This window comes from Podarcis tiliguerta (genome assembly GCF_965153285.1).
Source record: "Podarcis tiliguerta genome assembly, chromosome: 5".
Classification (NCBI taxonomy): Eukaryota; Metazoa; Chordata; class Lepidosauria; order Squamata; family Lacertidae; genus Podarcis; species Podarcis tiliguerta.
The window spans coordinates 6,328,417-6,352,731 of record NC_139538.1 but is presented as its reverse complement, the minus strand read 5'-3'; the positions used below and the strand labels follow the sequence as shown (position 1 = coordinate 6,352,731).

Genomic DNA, 24,315 nt, shown 5'->3' with positions numbered 1-24,315 from the left:
GAATTGGAAAAATGTATAATTTATCTTGGAGACTACTGTAAGCCGTTGAAAACATTAGCAGGATTGCAATAACACTTGTAATTTAAAGAGAACTATGGAGACAATGGAGTTATAAAAAACATGGATTACAGATAAAGATGCAGTAGAAAAGGTTTAATAACAGAACCCATGGAGGGGAAGGTGGAAAGTTCAGAGATTTGGAGGAATCTTAATTGTGGATGTGTGTTGCGGTATTACTATAATTTTATATTGGTAAAACCACGTAAAAATTATTTTAAAAGGAAAAGAAAAAAGGATAGTGAAAGTCAGGGGAACGTCTGTTTTAAGCGTCTCCCTCTTTCATTTCTTGGCTGTGATGAAGGATGTGAAGCCTTCAAATATTCCATAGTGCCTCCACACAACCTATTTCACTCCTGATACCTGGTGTGGTCCTTAACATGAAGTTCTGGGTTCAATGTACTGATTTAGAAGAGATATTTTATTAACAAGCATACACGTACAGTATCCATCAAAGGAACTTAACCTTCTTCAACTGGACAAACTGACAGTCCTGCTCTTAGTAGTCTACTCGTCTTAAAGATACAATAACATAGCACGGAGTGTGGGTTGAAAGGGGGCTACAGAAGCAGGAGAGAGAAGGAGGTGTGGGAATGTGTGTGTAAGGGAGATTTGAGGAAAGTAGAGGGGAGGGGGAAAGGGTGTGAGAGTAAGAATGGGGATGCAAAGGAAAGTTGTCAAAAAGGAGGGAGTAAGGAGGCATGGGGTAGGGATGAAGATGAGAACAGGGGAATGAAAGGGACTGCAGAAAAGGAGGAAATGGGGTGAAGGGGGAAATGGATGCAAAGCAGAGCTGCAGAAGATAAGAGAGAAGTGGCTTCAGAAATGGAGCTGCAAAGGTGAAAAGAGACCTCAGTAGTTGCATGGGATGAGATGGGAAGAGAAGGGGAAATGCTAGGGGGTTCATGTGTCAAGAGTGGCCAAGGGGTCGCTAAGTGGAGGAAGCAGGGGTGCAGCCCCTAATATTTTCCTATTTTCTTATGTGTTGCAGCGGGGAACAGCACAGAGTTTATAAGGATGGGGATGTGTTGAGGTCCCTATTGTAGACTCTTGATTGAGCTCTTTGACTCCTTCTGGCAGCTGAAAACTGAATGCCCTCAGCAGGCTGGTCAGGAAGATGAAGATTTCGATCTTTGCCAGCTGCATTCCCAAACATATGCGAGACCCTGAGGATGGGAAAAGTGAAAGACAACAAGTGAGCAAGAATTTACTTTCCCATGTTCATTGCTTTTTAGTTATAAACATTCTCCTTAATACTTTGGAAAACTAGACATAGATAGGACAGCAAAATCATCAAGGCTCCTGTCAATTTCCCAGCCTGGTCAGTGCTAACCTTTCCTTCTTGTTATACTTATGTTTTGTTCTGTAATTTGAAGTTCCCTATCTCATATCAAGGAAGATACACTGAGGAAGGGGATGGATTGAAAATGAAGGGCTAGAAACTGGGGGAAGAGGGTCTAGGTCCCAAGTGGGAGCTGGGAGGTCTCACTTTTCTGTGTGCAGGATAAGGGTGAATATTTAATTTTGATAGAGGTAATTTGCTTTTCTTCTTTTCTTTCTTCTCTTCCTTTCCTCAACTTTTTTCTATTTCCCTTTTTAGATTGGCAAGATGTTTATTGTGTCTCATATATAAAACTTTCAATAAAACTTGACTTTAAAAAATGAAAGGAAAACTTTTGTCAACTGTCCAAATCAGCAATGCAGAAAGGGGTTAAGAGCATAAAGTAATTTTCCTGTCAGACTTATCTCACATTGGTAGGAACTAGATTTCTGAATGCTGTATGGAAAAGCACATGAATCTGACCTTTGGAGAATTTGTAAGTTAGCAGTGATGATGTCTGCTGAATTTCTGCAGGAATAATATTCTTTTGATTTCAGAGAAGGAGAAATAAGGAAGTGGCATGGTTTCATCAGTTCTGAGTGTGCTTTCAAACCAGGCTAAATAGTACCCCATGAAAAGATAGCCTTAGCTTTGCTCCCTGAAAAGAAGTTGGATGCTTGCAGTGTGATGTGAGACGGGGAACAGCAGTATCCGGGTGCTGGCAGTGCTGCCTCTTTCAGGGACAGGGCAGGGGTGGCAAATGTAGGGAGGTCCAGATGGAGGCCACATATGTGTATGTGCATGTGTGGATCCCAAGCCACCAACCCAGACATCCTCTTAACTTGCCACTGCCCTGCCCCATTCTGCTGACCAGCGCTGCCACTCCAGCCAGAAAGATGCTGCCTCTGCTCCGGCCCACTGCCTCATGTGCTGCTGCTGATGTCATCTCCTGGAAGCAGACCAGTAAGCACATCTACAGATCACAACATAGCTTGGACTTCTGTGTTTACCTGCACCAAATGGCAGATATTCTTTTCTGTTCACGAATTGACCATCCTTGTCCAAGAAATGGTTTGGGTTGAACTCTGTTGGCTTCTCCCATCGTGTTGGATCAAGAAGAACAGAGCGTAGATCGGGAACAATAATAGTCCCCTGCAAATAAGAAACAAGTGACTTGGAATGCATTCACATCAAAACATTTCTGGATTATCCCACATTATTCCAAGACTAATCATTGCAGAGACATGTGTGATATATATATAATATATATATTGGGGGGTGTATTCTTCACCTTGAAAAACTTTCTGAATAGGCAGGAACACAAGAGGAATTTCCCCCACCTCTTTTAAAATGAAAGCTCACAACCAGGCTGAGACCTCTGGATACTTCAGGCTCCTCCCCTGCCTCAAATGCCCGATGGAATGGCACTACCCAATGGTGAAACATGTCTGCAGATGGAGCTCCTGCTCTTGCCCTTCAGATTTTTGACTAGACAGGAAGTTCCTGTATGCCTGGCAGCATCTCTCAATATGCAACCTTCTGCAGCTCTTTGCTCTTGGGCCACAGGAGTGCAGCTGTATCACACTGTTATACCTTGGGAATGAGAAAACCACGCAGCTTCAAATCCTTTTTACATTGCCTAGGTAACCCATAAAGAAGGACATATTTAAAGCGCAGCATTTCATGAATCACAGCATTGGTGTAGGGCAGTTTCTTCTTATCTTGATAGCAGATTGAGTGAGCAGAACCTATGACATCTTCTATTTCCTTGTGCATTTTATCTGAAGAGAATAATGGAAACAGAACATTCATTGTCAATATTGCATTTTATTTCAGATGGACATTTAATTCCCTTGAACATATTCCATAAATCTCTGTGAAAGAGTCCAGGTTTTTTGCATTTTCAGCTCACCTGGTCCTCCAAAGAGCTCAAGTCTGTGTCCATGGTTCTTCCCCACTCTAGTTCCCAGGTGTGAAATCTTTGAAAGTGAAGCTTATCTCAGATGTTTGTGCTGGCTGGATTTGCTGAAGGGCTGGGATCAAAGTCTATCTGTAATGTGTGTATGTGTGTGCGTGCGCACACATGTGCCTGTGTGTGTGTGTGTGTGTGTGTGTGTATTCTCCATCCCTGGCTCTGAATATTTCCTACTTAGCTTCATTAATCATCATTTCCTCACCTGATCTTTGGCCACCCGTGTCCCTCATGTAGTGGAGCACAGAGAGGCAGGAGACCCTTGGGGTCCTTTCCAACCCTACAATTATAAATGTTCCATAAAAGTGGTGGGGGAGAATGATCTTTCCAGACATGTAAGTCAAAAACCTTTAGCTTATTTCAATAACATTTGGCTTCCAAAACTTACATCATGAACTCACTTTTAACTCTTTCCAACATGAAAGCTTTAAAGAATTATGCTCCACCCTAGTGATCAAAAGAAGTCCTGGCTCTCCTCTCTCACCTTGGATATCTGGATGACTTGCCAGGAGGAGAAGTGCCCATTTCAGAGAACCGGTGGTTGTCTCTGTCCCTGCTGCAAAGAGGTCAAAAATGCACTGAGCCAAGTTTTCTTCATCATAGGTGGACTCTGGGTCATTCTTGCTCTGGTGTTGAAAATGGGGAAAGTGACATGTCATTTACATGTGTTACAATTTGTCCTTCAGTGCTTACTTTATTTCCCACACACACAAACACACTTATTAACATACCACCCACACATGCTTTATGAGGGGTGGGGCGTCCTCTTACACCGCCTGAGGTGAAATGAGAAGATGTTGTCACCACCGCTGTACTGTTGCTGCTGCCTGCTTACCTGGGTTGCACAGCAGTGCCCACAAAGTGGCAACAGCAACTGGGGGCTAGGTGAGATCTTGAAAGATTTTGGCGAAATCTTGCCAGAAGCTGCCCCCTTTGCTTCTACACTAGCGGCTGGCTAGGCAGCACATCCCCAGAAATGCCTCCTGTTGGCATTCCACTGCCCAAGGCAGCTCTCACAGCCTGCCTCATGTATGGGCCGGCCCTCTGCTTCATAGCTGGTTATGATAAGAAACCCACACACACTCTCCTCTGTATATAGCAGTAGCTGCTGGTGCTAGATTTCAGGATCTGTGGGTGGGCATAGTAATCCAATACTGACATGAAGAGAGGGATCAAACGGAAACCATGGCAGCAGATATTCAAAATGTGTGCTACATATTTCACTGCCTAATGGTCACCACCATCAGTTCCAAAGAATTCACCACATAATAGCCACCGGGCATTCGAAGTGTGCATGAATTTACCTTGCCCCAATTTGAATTACCTTTTACCTTTACCTGTTCATGCGTATTCCATGAATCCCAATCACACCAAAAAGAGTTAGTAACAAGTAATAAGCAATATAAACATAATTATGTTTGTTAATAAAAACACTTTCCTCACATAAGGGTCGTGCCTTGGTTTTTCACCAAATAATCGTCGCACACCCCCTTTTTTTGAAAGGAATAATTGGCATAAAATGTGACAGTTATGGTGAAATATGGTATTTAACACTAAACATATTTCACCATTCATTTGTCATCATGATAAGCATTGTTCAGAGACTGAAAGATGAATTTACATTTGTCCTTTCTAGTATATGAAGATAGATGAGACAACAATTTGAAGTCATACTCTAGTTTAAGAGCATTTTGTTTAGGATTTTCTGTTTTCTCAGTCCACATTTGAATGTCAGATGAACATCAATCCAAAGAAATTTATGTACAGAGGAAATGCTCCATAGGCAAGACCCCTTAGCACACTTAGGTTTCCAATTCTTTCCACTCACATTTTTAACAATGCTAATGGAAGGATGTCAACCCACTTTAGCAACTAAATTGAGTATGAGAAATATTTGGTGGGAACTCAATGCCATTTTCAACTGAGATTCAGGAAAAAAGATGCTGGTTTCCAGGCAAGAGATTAGTATTCACTTATAACAGGGAATGTAACGATTCCTGGCATGAGCAGTATTCAGCTTCAAAGCTGATACTTACTTTCTCCATCTGAAGTAGATAGAAATCAATGAGATCCTGTGGATCATGCAGAGACTGATTCTGCTTATGCTTCTCTATCTCCTCCTTTGCAAATGAAAGCACCATCTCTGAGCAGGACAAGGCCTTCTTGTGGGGCCCTGGGAGATGTTTCATGAGCCATGGGAGAATTTCACAAAGCTAAAGGAAAGATAGCAGAAATGCTGCCATTACCATGAGGAAGCTTGGTCACACCGTTTGTGCTTTGGATTAGCACTTTAAAAAATATGATCTGCATTCTTCTTCAGGGCTACCATATTAGTTTCTCACTAAGAAGAAAGAAGGTGTCTATCACTTTTCTGGAATCTCACAATGATTGGATTCTGTGAATTATCCCTAGCTGAAAATGTAAAAGAAAACGAATTAAAAAGTGGAAAGACCCCAGGGCTGGATGGATTCAGTGCAAGATTTTATAAAGAAATGAAGGACATCCTAGTTCTACCACTGAGAGAAGTAATGAATGATATATTAATGAAAAGAGAGATACCAGAAACTTGGAAAGAAGCATATATTACTTTAATACCCAAGCAAGACTCAGACTTATCTCAAGTTAAGAATTACAGGCCGATCTCGCTTCTAAATAATGATTATAAACTGTTTGCCAATATATTAGCAAACAGGATGAAAAGAGTGTTGAAGGGTTTAATACATGAAGATCAAGCAGGTTTTCTTCCTGGCAGACAAATGAAAGGTAATATTAGGAATGTAATTAATGTTTTGGAATATTTGAATGCCAGGAACGATAAGCAAGCTATGTTGATATTTGTGGGTGCAGAAAAGGCCTTTGATAATATTTCTTGGGAATTTATGTTAAAAAACTTTGAAATGATGGATATTGGACAAGGAATTATGAATGGTATTGGGGCAATATATAGAGACCAAAGAGCAAAATTAATAGTTAACAATGTGGTAACAGAAAATATAAAAATAACCAAAGGTACTAGGCAGGGATGTCCGCTTTCACCATTGTTATTTATCACGGTCCTGGAAGTCCTTTTAAGAGCAATAAGAGGCAATGAACAGATAAAAGGGATAACGGTAGGAAGTAAACAATATAAGGTTAAGGCCTTTGCTGATGACTAACTTTGGAAAATTCGACAAATACTGTAACAGAAGATTTGAATGAAATAGAACAGTTTGGCCAATTGGCGGGATTTATTTTGAATAAGAAAAAGACAAAAATGATTAGTAAAAATATGGATCGAGAAACTATTGACAAAGTGCAGCAACAACCAGAAATAGAAGTGGTAAAGAAAGTTAAATATTTAGGAGTTTGGTTAACCCCCAGAAGTATTGATTTGTATCAAAATAATTACATACCAACCTGGAGTAAGATCAAAAAAAGACTTAGAGGTGTGGGGAAGAATGAAATTCTCATTTTGGGGAAGAATTGCAATAATAAAAAAGAACGTGCTACCAAAGATGCTATTTCTATTTCAAACCGTTCCAGTAATCAGGGGGGCAGCTATCTTTAAAAATTGGCAAAGAGAAATTTCAAGGTTTATATGCCAGGGTAAGAAGCAGAGAATAAAGTTTAAACTACTGACTGATACGAAAGAAAGAAAGAGGAGGCTTCGCCCTGCCAGACCAGAAATTATATTATGAAGCATCTTGCCTCTGCTGGTTGAAGGAATGGATGAAATTAGAAAACACTGATTTGCTAGATCTAGAAGGATTTGATAATAGATTTGGGTGGCATGCTTATTTATGGTATGACAAAAAGCGAGTACATAAAGGATTTGAAAACCACACCATAAGAAGGTCTTTGATAGAGGTTTGGGAAAAGTATAAAAACTTGTTGGAAGTAAAAACTCCGTATTGGTTGTCATCATTAGAGGCGCTGTGTGTGTGAAAAAAAATCAATATGAAAGGGGGGTGGGCAACATATCAGAATTTAATAAAAAAACAGAAGGTAAATGGAGGTTGAAGCCATTTGAAGTAGTTAAGGAGTATGTTAATGACTGGCTGCATTATTTTCAAATCAATGAAATGTTTAAAAAAGATCTAAAACTAAGAGGTTTTGAGGACAAAGAGTCGAAATTTCAGAAAGAAATAATAAATAGTGAGTTTAAAGTTTTGGCTAAAATGTATAAGATATTATTAGAATGGCATACAAAGGATGAAGAGGTAAAATCGGTTATGATTGACTGGGCCAAAGATTTTGGACATAATATACAAATGGAGGAATGGGAGAAATTATGGAAAGAAGGTTTAAGATTCACTGCATGTACAACAATAAAAGAAAATGTGATGAAAATGATGTATCGATGGTATGTAACACGAGTGAAGTTAGCAAGGATGTAAAGAATGTAACAAATGCTGGAAATGTAAAGAAAAAGAGGGTACATTCTATCATATGTGGTGGTAGTGTAAGAAAGTAAAAAGCTTTTGGGAAATGATATATAATGAATTGAAGGAAATGTTTAAGTACACCTTTAAGAAACCAGAAGCGTTTTTACTCGGTATTACAGGGAATGAGATAAACAAGAAAGAAAAGAAGCTATTTTTATATGCAGTGACTGCAGCAAGAATACTGATGGCTCAGAAATAGAAGCAAGAGGAGCTACCTACATTAGAAGAATGGAGAATGAAGATGATGGACTATGCAGAACTTGATAGACTGACGGGAAGGATCTGAAATCGACGAGACCAGAGATTTATAGAAGATTGGGAAAAGTTTACAGAGTATATGCACAAACTAAGTGAAAATCAAATAACGCTTGTAAGCTTTAATGAAGCTCTGTAACAAGAAACGTTAAAATATGAGTAAAATAAGATTTAATTTACAAAAATAATAGTAGTAAGGTTTTAGAAATGTGTAAGAAATTAAGAAGGGAAGGAGTATCAGTCAAGTTGAGGGAAGTCAAAAAAGAGAATGGATATAAAAAAAGATGTATGAATTGTATAAATTTTATATTTGGAAAAATTGAATAAAAAATATTTATATAAAAAAAGAGAAAATGTAAAAGAAAACTATGGCTCACAATATTTCCCCAGCTCCCAGGCATCATTCCAAAACTGGGCACAATCACAGGACCCCTCCTGGAACAAGTTAGTGGCCTTTTATGGTAGGTGGGGGTGGGGGGGATTCAAGTAAGTTCACATTTAAAAGCAAATTTGCCTAATACACAAATGGAAAGACAGCCATCATTCAAAATGTACACTTCTCCATTTTTTAAATTTTTAGTTGTATTTATTAAATCTTCCAGTTTGCCAGTCAAGTAATTCTGATATTTCATCACAAAAAACTAAACCTTGAAGAAGGATTTTCTTTCTCGTTCCTTGTTTTCTCATTAAAGATCAATTACTTACATTTTCTGAATACATAAGGAGCAAGAAAATAAAAACTGGACTAATATAAAGCAATGCTAAAAACTGAGATATGAAAGCTGGAAGTGAGGAGGCAGAAAAAGGTCCTCCTTTCCTTCCATTCTGCAGTTTTAATCTGAAATTTTAGGCTTAGTACTGTGCCCAGAGCTCGGAAACTGCTCACAGTAATAAAATTCCTTTTTGCAAAATGTGCCTTGAATGCTGATATAAATTTGCCTGTAGTTTGCCAGTCAAGTGATGCTTACAAAAAATGGAAATGCAAATGATATATAGTCCTACAATATACTGCTTTGCAGAAATGTGTATACCGGGCAAAATTGCAAACAAATATGTGCATTAGGATAAATTAGCACAAAAATGCTGATGAAGTTTCATGAGTCCTTTTTTTTTTAAAGATCCGAAATGTATGTAGAAATGTGGGGAACCAAACTTAAGTTTGGAAAAAGGGTTTAGTTGGGTCATACAGAAGGGAGATGCTTTCCTTAGCAGTAGGGACAGTGCTTGAGTTGCAGGTCTCTCTTACGTTTAAAAACTTCCAGCCAAGGCTGGCTGCAGGGGCCTCACCATCATTGTCATTGCTAAGTGGCTAGAGAGCAGATACATTTAGTTTTCAATGATGGCAACAAAACTATGTAATTCCCTTCTTGAGAAGATTATTTTGTTCACCTCTGTCCCCTCTGGTGGGCTCTTGATGACCTGCTCTGAAGGCCATTGTTCCATTTTTATCCCATCTTTCCTCCAAAGAGTCTTCTGTAGTGGACAAATTCTTCCTACTCCTTTTTTAAAAAAATATCAATGGTAATCATGAGAAATTGATCAGGTTGTGAGACAGTAAGTGGCCCTTATCTCAGATCAATTTCAAAATACTGATTTGTGTTATTTAGGGAGACCTCTTTGGCATAGTAGAAATGAAAATGACTACTCACACTATGAACAACACTAGATAAAAATTTTAGGACAAAATCAATGGCTTCTATCAGCTTCTGGAACTGTTCATCTTCAAGAGCAAACCGGTGCCCAAAAACCACAGCACATATCACGTTGGAGACTGAATTAGTGATGGGCATGGAGGGATCAAGTGGCTGTCCTGCAAAATAAAATTATACTAATGTTAGTTCAGCTGCTCCTGTTAATACTGAGAGTGGGATTTTATGGTGGCCAAGAGAAACTGCTGGGATCTCCTTTAGGAACCAAGAAAAACATATCACATTCCTTTCTAAAATGGACAGAGGTACTACACAAATAAATCTTCATACGCCAGCTCAGCACCATCACTTAGCATCACATACCCTTTGAACGTGCAAGAACCTCCACGAGCTGATGAGCCTCCTCTGCTATTTGGTGCTCCATGCCTTTCTTCCCCGACCCCAACTTCCGCATAGTAGCTACACCAAAGCGTCTCTGTTGCCGCCAGGTGTGACCATTTGATAATATAATACCTATGGAAAATCAATGAGAAATTATTACTTACAGAAATCAATGTAAAAAGTTGCCATCTCAGAACAATGTTTACTGAAGTTCATATCCTTGCTTGTAAGAGCTGCTTAGTCTCTCTAAAGCAAAGAATTACAAGATGATGCAGAAAGGATTCTGGGTACAAATTGGAGAGAATTTAGAGGGAAAATCTATTAAGCTTCTGGTAATGCTATTGGGAAAAGAATGGAAGTGGTGAGCTAACGTGGTGATGTGAAACATCATTGTCTCCTTGTGGCCTGACAACTCCACCCCCATGGGCCATGTGGCATAGGCAACTTGCCTCCCCCCCCCCAACGGCCTGCCATAAATTGGTAGCACTTCCAATGGGGCGTCTAGTCTCTGCGTGCCCAGCTTCTGCTGCTCCACAAAGTCTGAGTCTAAAAAGTCCACGGAAGCCCCTGAGTCTATGAGTCCCTGGACCTGCACCCTGCAAGTGCCTGGGAGTTGTAGTGTCACTGGCACCGTGATCCCAGGAACCGCCGTTTCAATCTGAGGGCTCTTTACTGACTTCCTTCCCAGCTGCCGGCCTCCTTCATGGACTGGGGCTTCCCGTTTCCTGCCAGTGCTTTCTCAGATTTTGGACGTCCCTCTACACAAGCCCCAGACAGAAAACCCCCCGTCTTCTTGCTTGGACACTGTCTTGCCAAATGTCCAGATTGCTCACATGCAAAGCAACGTTTGTGACGTTGAACCCCTTCATCCAAGCTGTTCCAGGGTTCCCCCTCCCTGCTGAGCCCAGTTGCATCTGCTCTGGAAAGTCTCCCTGTCTGGGCATGCTGCCAACTCTCTGCTCAGGCATGTTAAGAATGTGGCTTCTCCAATTTCCACTGCTGCTGCCTCAGTCCAAGCTTCAGTGAAGCTCGGACCACATCATCCAAAGAGTCCATGGGCAGCATTCTCGCCAGTTCATCTAATATCAATTCATTCCACCCCACCCAGAACATGGCTGCCAAAGGCTGACTGTTTGCTTGCCACCCAAGCTTTTGAACTAACAAGTTGAATGCAGTCCATAATGTGGAGACATAATCACTCCCCTGGCGGAGGTTTAACAGTTGTTGTGCAGAGGTAGCATTCTGCAGTGGATCATTAAAGATTCCATCCATAGTTTCCCAAAACTCCCCCAGGTTTGAGAGAGTGCTGTGCTTGGCTGCCATTAGAGGAATTGTCCATCCTTTAGCATTGCCTTCTAACATGCCAATTAAATATGCCACTCTCTCCTTATCAGACTTAAAATCCACTGCTCTCACATCCAGAAAATAGAGAGCTTCGTTTTAAAGGCAAGATAGTCCGCCAGGTAACCAGCATATTTAGAGGGGTTTTACTGGCTCTGAGAGTCCTTTCTGCCTCTAAATGCAGTCTTTGTTCTCCCAGGGCCCGGTGAGGGTATCTAGCTGTGATTTTAGCTGCCAGCTGTACTGCTGCAGTTCATTTATGGCATCCCTGGGCTCTCCTGCCCCCACTCCTGCTGCTCCAGCCCCCATTGAGTCCACACCCTCTGGTACTTCCCCTTGCATCTGCTCTCTATTGTCCCTCGGTGTGTGAGAGAAGAGAGATTTGGCAAGCTTTCAGGTTGGTAGGCTCTCCCACACAAGATGCAGTCTCTGACAGTTTTATTGTTGTTGTTGTTCAGTCATTTAGTCGTGTCCGACTCTTCGTGACCCCCTGGACCAGAGCACTCCTGTCTTCCACTGCCTCCCACAGTTTGGACAAACTCATGCTGGTACCTTCGAGAACACTATCCAACCATCTTGTCCTCTGTCGTCCCCTTCTCCTTGTGCCCTCCATCTTTCCCAACACCAGGGTCTTTTCCAGGGAGTCTTCTCTTCTCAGGAGGTGGCCAAAGTATTGGAGCCTCAGCTTCACGATCTGTCCTTCCAGTGAGCACTCAGGGCTGATTTCCTTCAGAGTGGATAGGTTTGATCTTCTTGCATCCATGGGACTCTCAAGAGTCTCCTCCAGCACCAGAATTCAAAAGCATCAATTCTTTGGCGATCAGCCTTCTTTATGGTCCAGCTCTCACTTCCATAAATCACTACTTCCATAAATCACTACTTATGTTTAAATCAATAAACAAGATGATCTTGAGCTCTTGGTACAGCAAACTAAAAATGACATAATAAGCATCACTGAAACCTGGTGGGATAAGTCCCACGATTGTAATGTAATAATGGAGGGATACAATCTATTTCAGAGAAACAGACCAGACAAGAAAGGAGGAGGAGTGGCGTTATATGTCAGGGATGTGTATACCTGTGAAGAGATCCAAGATTTAGAACCTCAAAGCCAAAGTGAGAGCATTTGGGTCAAAATTAAGGGAGAGACCTCATTGTGGGAGTTTACTATAGATCCCCAAGCCAAATGGAGGACATAGATGATGCCTTCCTGGAAAAGATGGCCAAGCATGCAAAAGGAAGGGAGATAGTAGTAATGGGGGACTTCAATTACCTGGATATTTGTTGGATGTCAAACTCAGCCAAGAGCATAAGGTCAAACAGATTCCTCACTGGCCTTGCAGACAACTTCATGGTCCAGAAAGTGGGAGAAGCAACAAGAGGAACAGCCATTTTAGATCTGGTCCTAACCAATGTTGATGACCTGGTTAGAGGGGTAGAAGTGGAAGGATCATTAGGCGCGAGTGATCATGCTCTTCTGAAGTTTACTATACAGCAGAAAGGAGCAGCCAAGCATACTAGGACTCAATTTCTTGACTTTAAGAAAGCCGACTTCATAAAACTTAGGGAAGTGCTGGGTGAGATCCCATGGGCAGTAATACTAAAAGGAAAGGGAGTTCATGATGGCTGGGAGTTTGTTAAGAGGGAGATAGTAAAAGCACAACTTCAGGCAATACCAATGAGACGGAAACATGGAAGGTGCCTAAAGAAGCCAGGGTGACTATCTAAAGAACTTTTAACTGAGTTAGGATTAAAAAAGGATGTGTACAAAAAATGGAAAAGGGGGGAAACCACCAAAGAGGAATTCAAACAAATAGCCAGCACATGTAGACACAAAGTCAGAAAAGCTAAAGCACAGAATGAACTCAGGCTTGCTAGAGAGGTTAAAAGCAACAAAAAAGGTTTTTATGGGTATGTTCGTAGCAAAAGGAAGAACCAAGAAACAGTGGGATCACTCAGAGAAGAAGATGGTGAAATGGGCTGAACTCCTCAATGCCTTCTTTGCCTCAGTCTTCTCCGATAAAGAAAACAATGCCCCACCTGAAGAATTTGGAGCAAATGATTCAGCAGAGAAAACACAGCCCAGAATAACTAAGGAGATAGTACAAGAATACTTGGCTAGTTTAGATGTATTCAAGTCTCCAGGGCCAGATGAACTGCATCCAAGAGTATTAAAAGAACTGGCAGATGTGATCTCAGAACCACTGGCAGTCATCTTTGAGAATTCCTGGAGAACAGGCGAAGTCCCGGCAGACTGGAGGAAGGCAAATGTTGTCCCTATTTTCAAAAAGGGGAAAAGAGAGGACCCAAATAATTACCGCCCAGTCAGTCTGACATCAATACCAGGGAAGATTCTGGAGCAGATCATTAAGCAAACAGTCTGTGAGCACCTAGAACGGAATGCTGTGATCACCAATAGTCAGCATGGATTTCTGAAAAATAAGTCATGTCAGACTAACCTGATCTCGTTTTTTGACAGAATTACAAGCCTGGTAGATGAAGGGAATGCAGTGGATGTGCCCCATGATATTCTTGTAAAGAAGCTGGTAAAATGCGGTCTTGACTATGCTACCACTCAGTGGATTTGTAACTGGCTGACTGACTGAACCCAAAGGGTGCTCATCAATGGTTCCTCTTCATCCTGGAGAAGAGTGACTAGTGGGGTGCCACAGGGTTCTGTCTTGGGCCCGGTCTTATTCAACATCTTTATCAATGACTTGGATGATGGACTCAAGGGCATCCTGATCAAATTTGCAGATGACACCAAACTGGGAGGGGTGGCTAACACCCCAGAGGACAGGATCACACTTCAAAACGACCTTGACAGATTAGAGAACTGGGCCAAAACAAACAAGATGAATCTTCTCCATTGGAAGTGATGAGTGTGAAGAAAATCAATATGAGAGGTAATTGGATTACATATGGTGAATTGGTAAACAAAGAAGGGGGCAAATGGAAGTTAAAACCATATGAACAAGTTAAAGAATATGTATATGACTGTGTCAGGGAAAGCAGGCAGCAAGGGAGGAGAGAATCAGGGGGTACAGAGAGAGGTCTCCATTAACGACTTGGAGAAATGTAAAGTATTGCACTTGGGCAAAAAAAATGAGAGGCACAAATACAAGATGGGTGACACCTGGCTTGAGAGCAGTACATGTGAAAAGGATCTAGTAGTCTTGGTTGACCCCAAACTTGACATGAGCCAACAGTGTTACGCGGCAGCTAAAAAGCCAATGCAATTCTGTGCTGCATCAATAGGAGTATAGCATCTAGATCAAGGGAAGTAATAGTGCCACTGTATTCTGCTCTGGTCAGACCTCACCTGGAGTACTGTGTCCAGTTCTGGGCACCACAGTTCAAGAAGGACACTGACAAACTGGAACGTGTCCAGAGGAGGGCAACCAAAATGGTCAAAGGCTTGGAAACGATGCCTTATGAGGAACAGCTAAGGGAGCTGGGCATGTTTAGCCTGGAGAAGAGGAGGTTAAGGGGTGATATGATAGCCATGTTCAAATATATAAAAGGATGTCACGTAGAGGAGAGAGAAAGGTTGTTTTCTGCTGCTCCAGAGAAGCGGACACGGAGCAATGGATCCAAACTACAAGAAAGAAGATTCCACCTAAACATTAGGAAGAACTTCCTGACAGTAAGAGCTGTTCGACAGTGGAATTTGCTGCCAAGGCGTGTGGTGGAGTCTCCTTCTTTGGAGGTCTTCAAACAGAGGCTTGACAACCATATGTCAGGAGTGCTCTGATGGTGTTTCCTGCTTGGCAAGGGGTTGGACTCGATGGCCCTTGTGGTCTCTTCTAACTCTATGATTCTATGATTCTACTGAGAAAACCATAGCTTTTACTATACGGACCTGTTGGAACAGCACATCTCATCCACTTGTTCACAGCCATAATGATGAAGCATCAGCAAATAGTCTATAGCAGCACAATTTTGCAAAAGTCCATGTTGTACGGACCTTTGTTGGCAAGGTGATGTCTTTGGTTTTTAAGATGCTGTCTAGGTTTGTCATTGCGTTTCTCCCAAGAAGCAAGAGTCTTTTAATTTTGTGGCTGCTGTCACCATCTGCAGTGATCATGGAGCCCGAGAAAGTAAAATCTCTCACTGAACTCCATTTCTTCCCCTTCTATTTGCCAGGAGGTGATGGGCCCAGTGGCCATGATCTTCCTTTTTTTGATGTTGAGCTTCAGACCATATTTTGCGCTCTCCTCTTTTTAACCTTCATTAAAAGGTTCTTTAATTCCTCCTCACTTTCTGCCATCAAGGTTGTGTCATCTGCATATCTGGGGTTGTTGATATTTCTTCCGGCAATCTTAATTCCGGTTTGGGATTCATCCAGCCCAGCCTTTCGCATGATGAATTCTGCATATAAGTTAAATAAGCAGGGAGACAATATACAGCCTTGTCGTACTCCTTTCCCAATTTTGAACCAATCAGTTGTTCCATATCCAATTCTAACTGTAGCTTCTTGTCCCACATAGAGATTTCTCAGGAGACAGATGAGGTGTTCATGGACTCCCAATTCTTTAAGAACTTGCCATAGTTTGCTGTGGTCGACACAGTCAAAGGCTTTTGCATATTCAATGAAGCAGAAGTAGATGTCTTTCTGGAACTCTCTAGCTTTCTCCATAATCCAGCGCATGTTTGCAATTTGGTCTCTGGTTCCTCTGCCTCTTCTAAATCCAGCTTGCACTTCTGGGAGTTCTTGGTCCACATACTGCTTGAGCCTGCCTTGTAGAATTTTAAGCATAACCTTGCTAGCGTGTGAAATGAGTGCAATTGTGCGGTAGTTGGAGCATTCTTTGGCACTGCCCTTCTTTGGGATTGGGATGTAGACTGATCTTCTCCAATCCTCTGGCCACTGCTGAGTTTTCCAAACTTGCTAGCATATTGAGTGTAGCACCTTAACAGCATCATCTTTTAAAATTTTGAATAGTTCAGCTGGAATACCATCACTTCCACTGGCGTTATTAGCAGTGCTTTCTAAGGCCCATTTGACTTCACTCTCCAGGATGTCTGGCTCAAGGTCAGCAACCACACTACCTGGGGTGTACGAGCCATCCATATCTTTCTGGTATAATTCCTCTGTGTATTCTTGCCACCTCTTCTGTTAGGTCCTTACCACTTTTGTCCTTTATTATGGTAATCTTTGTACGAAATATTCCTTTCCTATCTCCAATTTTCTTGAACAGATCTCTGGTTCTTCCCATTCTGTTGTTTTCCTCTATTTCTTTGCATTGCTCGTTTAAGAAGGCCTTCTTGTCTCTCCTTGCTGTTTTTTTGAAATCTGCATTCAATTTCCTGTATCTTTCACTATCTCCCTCACATTTTGCTTGCCTTCTCTCCCCTGCTATTTGTAAGGCCTCGTTGGACAGCCAGTTTGCTTTCTTGCATTTCCTTTTCATTGGGATGGTTTTCGTTGCTGCCTCGTTTTGATCTCCAAGTCCAAACTTGCCAGTTGTTCCTTTTTTCTCTTGATTCCTCCTTTAGCATTCCAATCCCCTATAATAAGAAGAGCATCTTTTTTTGGTGTCACTTCTATAAGGTGTTGTAAGTCTTCATAGAATTGGTCAATTTCAGTTTCTTCAGCACCAGTAGTTGGTGCATAAACTTGGATCACTGTGATGTTAAAAGGTCTGCCTTGGATTCATATCAAGATCATTCTATTTTTTATTTTTTTTTTGAGATTGCATCCCAGTACAGCTTTCACCACTCTTTTGTTGACTCTGAGGGCCACTCCATTTCTTTTACGGGATTCTTTCCCACAGTAGTAGATATGATGGTCATCCAAACTGAATTCGCCGATTCCCGTCCATTTCAGTTCACTGATGCCCAGGATGTCAATATTTATTCTTGCCATCTCATTTTTGACCACATGCAACTTACCCAGGTTCATGGTTCTTGCATTCCAGGTTCCTATGCATTTTTTTTTTTAAAAAAAAGCATTGGACTTTCCTTTTGCTTCCAGGCATATCCGCAACTGAGTGACCTTTCGGCTTGTACTCATCCTCTGCTCTTCCTCAGTAGCATGTTGGACGCCTTCTGACCTGAGGGGCTCATCTTCCAGCATCATAACTTTTATGTGCCTGTTGTCTTTGTCCATGGAGTTTTCTTGGCGGGGATACTGGAGTGGCTTGCTGGTTCCTGCTCCCGGTGGATTATGATTGGTCAAAACTCTCCACTATGACCTGTCCATCTTGGGTGGCCCTGCACGGCGTAGCTCATAGCTTCTCTGAGTTATTCAAGCCCCTTCGCCGGCAAGGCAGTGATCCATGAAAGGGGATGGAAGTATTATTATTATTATTATTATTATTATTATTATTATTATTATGTCAAATGTTGGTTGTAGAACATAATCTGTTCAACTGAGGTACGGCTTCCGATTGGTTGCTGATGCTGGAGGGTGCGTTGGACGTTTGCTTCCAAAAAACATAAAAAACCCCAGAGCATTTACTTCTAGGTTTTTTAGCATTTGGGAGCCAAAACATTCCAAAATGGAGGCATTCAAGATCTGAGGTTCGACTGTATTTATTATTACATTTATATTCCACTCATCCTCCCTAAAGAACCGAGGGCTGAAAAGAAGCAAAACTGAGAAAGATCTAAACTGAAAAGCTTATTGGAAGGGGATATATTAATCTCAAGTTGTATAGGCTGTTTGTGCAACCAGCACCTTGAACTTAGCTAATTGTCAGCCAGTGGCATAATATGCTGGCTATGTCCTGCCCCCATGAGCAGTCAAGCTACTGCATTTTTTGCCAGACACTGTTTCAAGGGCAGCCCCAAATGCAGCACATTGCTATAATCAGCCTGGAGGTAACCAGCACATGGATGACAGTAGTTAAGCTATCCTGATCCAGAAACTACTTTAGCTGTCTTATTAGCCAAAGCTGCCTTGCTGGCTGAAGCTGGCAGAAGGCACTAAGGTCACCTGTGCCTCTAGCAGCTAAGATGGATCCAGGAGCACCTCTAGTCTATAAACCTGTTCTCTCATGGGGAGTTGAACCCCATTCATAGCAATAAACTGAACAATTGACTAGACTCCAACCACCATGCCCCCATCTTACCAGGATTCAGACTGATGTAGGCATCAAAGCCTTCAGCAGAAAGAACTCTGAGTTCAAGCTCTACATCTAGAACTGAGGGCCAGGATAGTAAATGCATAACAATTGCAACAGGCAACATACTTCTACTTGCAGTTGAATCGAACCATAGTGCAGTACAATTGCTAATTCCACAAAGCACTTGCTAGTTGCAATCCATCAGGGGTGCCACTTGAATAAAATATGAGGAAGGGGGCAAGTAAGCCCAACCTCACATAATCAGTGATGAGGATTGATCTTTCAGAGCTCTGAAAGCACTGGCGATCTCTGGCATTGAATGTGTTGGTCTCGTGTGGGGCACCAGGGAGAGCTTGGCTGTCTGGCTGGTGTACTAACCACCCAGCACACCAGCAGCCACCCTGTCAGACCTGGTGGAGGTGGCAGCGGGCTGGGCCTTGGAGTTCCCAAGCTTATTGGTTTTGGGAGACTTCAATGTCCATGCCAATGCTGCCCCCTCCTCACAGGCTCTGGACCAAATGACTTCCATGGCAACACTAGGGCTCTCCCAGTTCATTTTGGGCCCCACTCATCAAGCAGGCCACATGCTGGATTTGATCTCTGGTGCTGGCATAGATGTGATCATACTCCCCCCTGTGGAAGTGACATGGTCTGATCACTGCACTCTGAAAGCCAAGATTGACTTCTCGCTCCTCCCCTGCTCAGGTAGCGAGACTATTTGGGCTTGCCCGCGAAGGCTGATGGATCCTGATAGATTCCGTCAGGCCTTGTGGGACTCTGCTCCTCCTGATGACTTTGTCGAGGACTGGAATAACCGGTTCTTGGCGGCCATCAATAAGATTGTGCCTAAGCGCCCTCTGCAACTCCGCCGAAACCGGGCCCCTTGGTTTATCTAGGAGCTACGGAAAATGAAGCAGGACCTCAGATGGCTAGAGCGAGTATGGCGATGGACTCATGATGGAGCCTCAAGAACATCTTATAGGATGCTTATGAAAGCCTATGAGATGGCTATGAAAGCTGCTAAGAAATCTTATTTCACAGCTTCCATTGCATCCGCTAGCTCTTACCCGGCACAACTTTTTAGAATAATTAGGTCAATAACGTCCTTAGGAGGACAACCAAATTTAAGCATAAATTCGACTCACAGCTGTGAGGCGTTCGCGAACTTTTTTGCCGAGAAAGTCCTGTTCCTCCGAATATGCTCTGCCATGGGAGCATATTCACCCAGTGCTTTTCCAGCTGCACTGGCTCTCGATGGAGTACAGGGTTAGATTTAAGATGCTGGTTTTGACCTTTAAAGCTCTTCACGGCCTAGGACCCTCGTATCTATGGGACCACCTCTCCCGGTATGCCCCACGGAGAACCTTAAGGTCCGTAAATAGCAACACCCTAGTGGTCCTGGGCCCTAAGGAAGTCAGAATTGCCTCAACCAGAGCCAGGGCCTTTTCAACACTGGCTCTGGCCTGGTGGAACACTCTGTCTCATGAGACCAGGGCCCTGCAGGATCTGATTTCTTTCTGCAGGGCCTGTAAGACAGAGTTGTTCCGCCTGGCTTTTGGCTTGGAATTAACTTGATCCCCCCCCCCTCTTTCTTTTCCCCTTTTTCCTTCTGTGATGGAACTCCTACTTGGGGACTTCCCTGGCTTTTTTCTGGCCCACGTGGGACCAGTCTGGATTTTTTTTTTCTCAACCAGACTTGACATTTTCATCCCCCCAAATTTTTTTTGAGTTTCTGCTGAAACGAGGCTGCATTTTAATGTTGTATTTTAATCTTGTTTTTTAAGTTGTATTTCAATCAATTATTTTATATCTGGTGTTGGCTGGGGAGGGTGGGGTATAAATAAATTTATTATTATTATTATTATTATTATTATTATTATTATTATTATTATGTGGCTCATGCCCACCATTACAATGGCAATTGTCATGAACTTAGAGGGAGTCGGTGGTCCCCTCAAATATTTTAGGGGGGCACTGAAAGTACCTCAGCCCCTAGTTGCTCACTCCTAGGTAACAGATTTCCTGTTGAGTGCAACAATAATAGAGAACCTTTGCTCTGGACAGCCCTTTAAACATTTTCTCTTGGGAAAATACCAGGAGAAACACTTATTGTTCACTACTTACCTTTTCCTTTTGCCATAGTCCTAAGGAAAGGAGTCTCTGGTCGCTCGTCTAATTCTTCAGAGTGGTCAGTGAGCGCTTCTTTCACTGCTTGGAATCCAGACGGTACTACAACGGGTAGATGTATTGTCCATAGGGTGAAAATATTTCCATGTTGCTTTGCCAGCTACCATTAGGGTCAAAAGAGAGGAGAGGAATGATGTGTTCAAAAACTGCAGTTGGATATTTCAACTTAATACAAGAGCTTCAGTCTCCCTCCCCTCTGTAGCTTCTTCCGTATGTCCAGAGCTCAAGTTATGGCTGCTCCCTGCTGCTTCTCCCTTCCCTCTGGATACCACTCTTATATGTTTGCTCTCTATGCCTGCATTCTCATTCCTTTCAGTGAAGCAACATCGCTGACACCAGGCTTAAGAAATTACATAGCACCTGCAGATTAATTCCATGTTGAGAGGCTGCCATGAATGAATGCTAAGGACCTATGTGGTCAGTCAATTTTTTAATATAATAATATTTTATTGTTTTTTCCATTTAGAAAGTTATATTTGTTATACAACAATTATATTCCAATTCAACAAAACAAGTGACTTCCCATTCACCCAACATCTTTGTTTATAACTTGAATTACATACAATTGCATTTTAAAGTTCCATCTTATCTAATTTCCTCCTCTCTAACATGTTTCTTAATATATTCTGCTGTTTTCTTACACTTCAAACCACGCTGTGGTCTTTACATATGGGACGTAACTTTTTATATAGGCTGCAAACGTTTTCCAATCTTCTTTAAAAAATTCTAAATTAGTATCTTTTCTCAATTTTTGGCATCTCCAATTTTTGCATATTCCAAGATTTTCACAAACCATTCTTTCTTTGAGGGTGTTCTCTCCTCCTTCCTCAGTTTAACAGTATACATTAAATATTTTTGATCAGTAGTTTTTAATGCATATTTTCAACTTTCATATGATTTTGTGCTTTTCAGTATTAATAATAATATTCTTTGTATTATCCCTATTATTTGTATATCTTACTGTTTCTTACAAAAGAGGCTTATGGCATTTACCATTTACTATTTGATGCTATTGTTTAAGCTGAAATATCACAATTGTTGAGGGAAATAGATAAAGCAATTGCTGAAATCAGACTGAATTATAACTAAGATGTAAGTACCTTAATGAGAGTATCTTCATGAAGCTTCAATCCAAAGTTCCACAAGGTTACAATGAGAGGAACCTTAGGAGGGCCTGGAGGGTCATGCCTGTTTGACCAGAGCAGTTTCTTGAAGTTCAGAATCAGAAGAACCACCAGCAAAACAATCAAAAGTGCCCATATCTCCATCCTTCTCTTGTTGTCTCTTTCTCCTTAATTCTTTCTAGGTTGCCTGGTCAGGTTCAACTCTCTTTCTCTAAGGGATTTTTGCTTTCCTCAGAGACATCAGCAGTACTCTCTGTTTATATATGCTCAGTTATTAAAAACAAATAAGCAACAAGGGGTGTGATACCATGTGCTAAAAGCCTTGGAATGTGATTGCAAGTCATGTAATACAATTGAACACTGTAATCATTCTTATATGGGTTACACAAATGAGAGTGTGTTTGATGAATTGTAATTAGAATCCAAGCTATCTTAAGACCGATTTTATGACATAAATATTTGGGAAAGAATTTTGTACCAAATATTCATAAAATAAAAAATGAATATGAGAAAAGCCCCGCTGGATCACACCGAAATCCTCTCTTGTGCAAATAGAGGGATAACCTCTTTTCTCCCTTGAATAGTGCATAGAGCTGGAGGAGGAATTTGAAAGAGTGATAGTCTTTTCTGCTTCCTCTTTATGATCTATATGTACTGGATCCAACTTTTACCCAGACTCTTAGGAAAAGCCAAGTGTGCATGTGTACATTCTCTCTCTCTCGCTCCCTCCCTCCCCCCTCTCTCAGGGGGCTCATCTGGGAGAGTGAGGACTCACGCAAATGTATGGTGCCTGCTTGTAAGTGAAGGAGTAACACCCCTGAATAATTTAACTCCTTATAAAAATTCATGATCTACACCAAGATTCTGAATATTCATTATTTGTCAAGGCTTCTGTCTCAAAATAGAAGAAAATGTTTGCTAATAGTAAAATAGTTTAGGGAAACAATAGGTAAGAAGCGTAGGTGCCAACTTCTATTGGACCCCCAAATAAAATATTTTGGGGGACGTTCCCCACCCATGTTCAGTATGCACCTTTAGGCGCCAGGCAAAAACTTTCCTTTTCAACCAGGCCTTTGCCTGACTTGATCTACATCTTATACCCTTTTGAAAAATGCTGGATCTTTTTTTTTGGGGGGGGGGAGGTTATTGGGTTGTTGGTTTTGTTTTCATTTAATGTATTTAATATTTTATGTGAACTGCCCTGAGACCTTTGGGTATAGGGTGGTATAGAAATATAATAATAGTAATAATAATAATAATAATAATAATAATAATAATAATAATAATGTTGACAACGATAATAATGTTGAGCCAGTGCCAACGACTGGGCTCAACCTCTTCAGCCCCGACTGGGCCAGGCAAGCTGGAAAAGCACTCCCAGAGATCTTCCACTGCAGGGAGCAGGTCTAAGTGCAATGGACTCACAACTTAGAGCTGTGAGCACCACACTGAGGTTCAAAAGTCAGCGGAGCACAGCAGAGTATGAACCACACGAATGACAGCTCTGAAGTATAACTTCTTTTATTCTTTACAGCTACTGCATAAACTAACTAAAGTCTAATCGGAGACGCTGGCCTGCATAAGTGTTACAGCTGCTTAAACAGTCACCTTATCTATATACAGATAACACTCAGACTCCCATAGGCTGGAGCAGAAGAAGCGATGAGCAAAATCCGCCCCCTCCTTCCTGAAACATTGTCAGCAGATTTATTGCAATGGGAGGGGTGAAACATCCTCACTTTCCACCCACAACCCATCCCAGGAACCAGATTTACAAGGATTAAGAAGACCTGTGCCATTCAAGAAGGCCTGTAGCTGGCCCACACTACCAAATCAACATGGCAAATTACAGTAGCATCTGATCTATAAGATGCAAGGCCAAAATGGAGGAGGTGCAATAATAATAATCAAAATATCTTTCAAACGCAGATGTCCCGCCCCACAATGAAGTAGTAACCATTGTCGTAATTAGTACAATCTCTGTTTCTCATTGGAACATAATGAACCATGAGTCAAGCACATATGTTATGGCCACAAGTCCATATGCCAGGGATCATTGAGGGTTTTGAGGCATGATGGCATGCACTGGCTGAACACCAAGGAATGGTGGGAGGTACGATCTGGGGAATTCCCAAGGGATGAAGACTGAGAGCCCGGGAATTGATGATCAGACAGGGACAGTGTGTGGCAGAGAGAAGTCCAGAAGCAGAGGCAGAAGTAGGAGATAGGACATGCCAAGAGGTAGAGATGAGTCAGGCTAGTGAAGGAGCCTGACTCCTTCACTAGAATTTGCTGTGGAAGTGGAAGACAGGAGTGCCTGGCGTGCTCTGGTCCATGGGGTCACGAAGAGTCGGACACGACTAAATGACTAAACAACAACAACAACAAAGTGAAGGAGCCAGGGTGTCCCCCCTCCTGCTGCAACAAGCTCCCCTCTCCCGGTGTCTCCCAGGACCAGAAGAGGGATGAAGAGGGAGGAGCAGAGAAGGGTGCATCAGTGGAGTCTTAGATAGCATGGAAAGGACCTGTGGAAG

At 42.0% G+C, this 24,315-nt stretch overlaps 1 protein-coding gene across 2 annotated transcripts; it reads right to left on the bottom strand.

Moving 5' to 3' along the window:
• Positions 1-22,000, bottom strand: LOC310678380 (cytochrome P450 2C39-like). 2 transcript variants are annotated; one of them, XM_083442292.1, is made up of 9 exons: positions 21,758-22,000; positions 20,595-20,757; positions 10,042-10,191; positions 9,679-9,839; positions 5,387-5,563; positions 3,835-3,976; positions 2,972-3,159; positions 2,389-2,530; positions 1-1,223 (listed from the first exon to the last, which is right to left on the bottom strand). In XM_083442292.1, the coding sequence occupies exons 1-9, from the start codon at positions 21,923-21,925 to the stop codon at positions 1,036-1,038; spliced, it is 1,479 nt and encodes a 492-aa protein (XP_083298418.1). In that variant the 5' UTR covers positions 21,926-22,000; the 3' UTR covers positions 1-1,035. The 2 variants fall into 2 exon arrangements, with proteins under 2 accessions (XP_083298418.1, XP_083298419.1); XM_083442293.1 differs by lacking the exon at positions 10,042-10,191.
• Between the last annotated feature and the right edge of the window lie 2,315 nt (positions 22,001-24,315).